The sequence below is a fragment of the Acomys russatus genome, chromosome 30 (assembly GCF_903995435.1).
Source record: "Acomys russatus chromosome 30, mAcoRus1.1, whole genome shotgun sequence".
Classification (NCBI taxonomy): domain Eukaryota; kingdom Metazoa; phylum Chordata; class Mammalia; order Rodentia; family Muridae; genus Acomys; species Acomys russatus.
In genome coordinates this window covers 7,985,870-7,989,667 of record NC_067166.1, presented here as the reverse complement: position 1 = coordinate 7,989,667, position 3,798 = coordinate 7,985,870, and the positions used below count along the sequence as shown (strand labels likewise).

The 3,798-nt window shown below is 43.2% G+C and overlaps 1 protein-coding gene across 1 annotated transcript; it reads left to right on the top strand.

The window, feature by feature from the left end:
- The first annotated feature begins 682 nt into the window (after positions 1 to 682).
- Actbl2 (actin beta like 2) lies at positions 683 to 2,003 on the top strand. Its single transcript, XM_051172539.1, has one exon. The coding sequence runs from the start codon at positions 730 to 732 to the stop codon at positions 1,858 to 1,860; it is 1,131 nt and encodes a 376-aa protein (XP_051028496.1). The 5' UTR covers positions 683 to 729; the 3' UTR covers positions 1,861 to 2,003.
- Positions 2,004 to 3,798: the final 1,795 nt, after the last annotated feature.

The following is a 3,798-nucleotide window of genomic DNA, read 5'->3' as shown; positions in this document are numbered from 1 at the left end:
TTGATCACCCTATTGCTTTTACTTGTGCATGGTGAATTTGAAGTCGATTAGACAGCTCTACATTTTTCAGGGCGCAAGCGCACTCTGACTAGAGCCTGTAGGCAGCTCACTGTTTATGTCCATTAAGCAGCTTCTACCGTGGTGACGGCTTATAATAATGGGAAAGAAAATCTTTAAAAAGTAAAGACAGAATCAGACCCTTCATAGGAATAATATATCAAAACTGAAAAGTCCAGGCTACATGGAGTGAGGGTGCATGCGAGAGAAGAGCAGTCCTTGCAGAAGGGTCCCCCGCCCATCTCTGGTCCTCTTTCATCTTTCCATTGCATCCCCCCCGCCCCCATTGCATCACGTAGTTATCTAGAGACCTCGCCAAACAAACTGGCAGCAGTGAGTGGGTTGACTAATTATAGCACCCTGAGAGATTGAGCCACTTGGTAGGCAGTTTTCTCTTCATGACAGAAGGCCTGCTAAGGATTCTGTAATTATCATCATTATTAATACCTCAAAGGTAGCCCCACCCAGAAATGCTGGGAACTGATGGAATAGGACATAGGTGGGGTCAGCATGTTCCTTTAAATACCTGTGGCCAGAGTGCAGGCTTTCTTCTCTGGAGGCAGTTCTGGAGCGTTCTCTGACTGTCCATTCTCTTTCTTGCACATCATAGTCTAGACCTCTTACTCCTACTTAACTTCTGTTCACCCACCTGGAAGATCCTAACCAGCAACCATGATTGATGATGAGCTGTCGGCCTTGGTAGTAGATAATGGGTCAGGGATGTGCAAGGCAGGTTTTGGGGGTGATGATGCCCCTAGGGCTGTGTTCCCCTCCATGGTAGGACGTCCCCGGCACCAGGGGGTCATGGTAGGCATGGGCCAGAAGGACTGTTATGTGGGAGATGAGGCCCAGAGCAAGCGAGGCATCTTGACCCTGAGGTATCCCATTGAGCATGGAGTCGTCACCAACTGGGATGATATGGAAAAGATCTGGTACCACACGTTCTACAATGAGCTCCGCGTAGCACCAGACGAGCATCCAATCCTTCTCACCGAGGCACCCCTCAACCCCAAGATCAACCGGGAGAAGATGACTCAGATAATGTTCGAGGCTTTCAACACGCCTGCCATGTATGTAGCTATCCAAGCTGTGCTGTCCCTCTACGCTTCGGGAAGGACTACAGGTATTGTGATGGATTCTGGGGATGGGGTCACTCACACTGTGCCCATCTACGAAGGTTACGCTCTGCCCCATGCCATTCTACGACTGGATCTGGCAGGCAGAGACCTGACTGATTACCTCATGAAAATCCTGACAGAACGAGGCTATAACTTCACCACCACAGCTGAGCGCGAGATCGTGCGGGATGTGAAAGAAAAGCTGTGCTATGTAGCCCTGGACTTTGAACAGGAAATGGTCACTGCAGCTGCTTCTTCCTCACTTGAAAGAAGCTACGAGCTCCCTGATGGGCAGGTGATCACCATTGGGAACGAACGTTTCCGATGCCCGGAAGCCATTTTCCAGCCTTCCTTTCTAGGCATTGAATCCAGTGGGATCCATGAGACAACCTTCAACTCCATCATGAAGTGCGATGTGGATATCCGTAAGGATTTATACGCCAACACTGTGCTCTCTGGAGGCAGCACCATGTACCCGGGCATTGCCGACAGGATGCAGAAGGAAATTGTAACCTTGGCACCAAGCACCATGAAAATCAAGATCATAGCTCCCCCAGAACGCAAGTATTCTGTTTGGATTGGGGGCTCCATCCTTGCCAGCCTGTCTACGTTCCAGCAGATGTGGATCAGCAAGCAGGAATATGACGAAGCTGGGCCTCCTATTGTTCACAGGAAATGCTTCTGAATGGTCTTCCGTGTCACTTTTCCTAGGTCATAACCATAGCGCCCGCCTCACCCAGTAAGATTAAGGTAAATCGTTCACTTCCTATTGAGTGCACAAGCCAGCCAAGCCACATCTCCACTCGAGTATCCTGGGCTATGACATAGCTATTCACTCTGTGATTTTTATCGGCTGAGGGATTTCCGATAGCATATTCTATTTTCTATGCCTGTAGGGCTCAAAGAAATGTAGGCTTTCTTACATGAATATACTTGACAAGGAGTAAGATCGTGAGGAGATAATTTCAGGCTGAATAACTACAGTTTCCAAGCTTGAAATCTAGTTCTTTCTAAAATAGTTAACAACACTCTGTACAAATCTACAACACAAATGTCTAACAACTATGTCTTGTTAATTCTTCTCACTTGTTTTCCATGGATATAATGAGCTGTGCATGTGAATCATTACCTATATTCACATATGTATCAGGGAGGTGAAATATTACATCTTAAAATATAATGATGCACTTGGCTGACTGAGAATCTTATGCGAATTTCTTTACTTCCCAATCAACATTTTAGTAACTCTGTATTTCAATTAATTGCCTTACTAAATAAGCATCGCTAAATACTTGTCATTCCATTCACGTATGTACATCAAATAAATTTTCAACTCAAAGTAGAAGTCTGTGGGTGAAATCGATCTTAATGCCTTAAGTGCTGAACTTCATCACACTTGTGAAACAGCAAACCTACACGTGATGCTTAACTTTTTATATAGAAAGATATTGTTATATTGAGTTAATTTTGTTCTGCTGCAGGGCCACAAGAATAATTTTATCTTCATTTCTTAGTATAATACTGTGTCCTGAGTAATATCTGTTGGCCTTGATTGTGGCTATTCCTCTTATGCAAGGGTGTCACTATGGGCAGATACAGCGCCAGCCTCATTGTAAGTGATAATTCTTAGCAGAAGTTCAGTAACCTCAAGTGTGCTCTTGGAAAGATTTTGTTGTTCTTCTTCTTCTTCTTCTTTCTGGCATCCAGCACCTGGAAACACCTGCTTATGCACATGTCTCTGAAATCGTAGCTTCTCAAAAAATATCAAGTGTTTCTTCCTACGATGTTTGAGATGTTTGGATGAAGCCAGTGGTGGTTTAACACACTTTCAGTTTGAACATGTCTGTTTCCATCTATGCTGTGATTTCTGATTATTTGGTTATCAGGGTTATTTGTACTTACCATGTTTTTTAACTAAACTTTAAGATATTTATTTGCTTCTGAAGATACTGTTGCACACTCGGGAGGAAGGAATCTCTTTCATCTCATATTAGTTTGTAACATCTTATGTTTAAACATGTGAATTGAAAGCTTTAACCAATTCTGATTAAGATAGAACTTTTCAAATAGTTCGATCATTCCTTATTTCCTTTACCAGTTAATATAATTGTTTAATCTGCAAAGGCACTTTATTTTTCAAGACTTGCTTTTCGTTTCATTTCATTAAAGTAAAATTACAACATGTTTGTATTTTGAATGTCCTGTTATTTCTCATATTCCCAAGAACAAGAGAGTGACTCAGAGAGTATCACCCCACCCCTGCCCCCACCCCTACCCCCACCCCTACCCCCACCCCTACCCCCGTGTATGACCTGCTCCTCCTTGTGTTACTCCTCCTCATCTTGTACCTCCTACACTCGGTCCTGTAAAGCTAAATTCAGCTTTTAAATAGCTAGTCAGATAAGTTTATAAATTCCTCATAATATTAAGGTTTAGTGGATGACCTGGTATTCAGTAATTAAGTTAGCAATCACGGCTGCATAATAACATCCTGGATTTGTTGCTATGACGCTTCTCATTTACACAGTGAGTAGTTCTCACAAATATCCTGACCTACATGCTGAATTAATTGAAAGATAAAAGAAAAGAAAACCTACGTCTCCACTTATGGAAAGCTTATGGG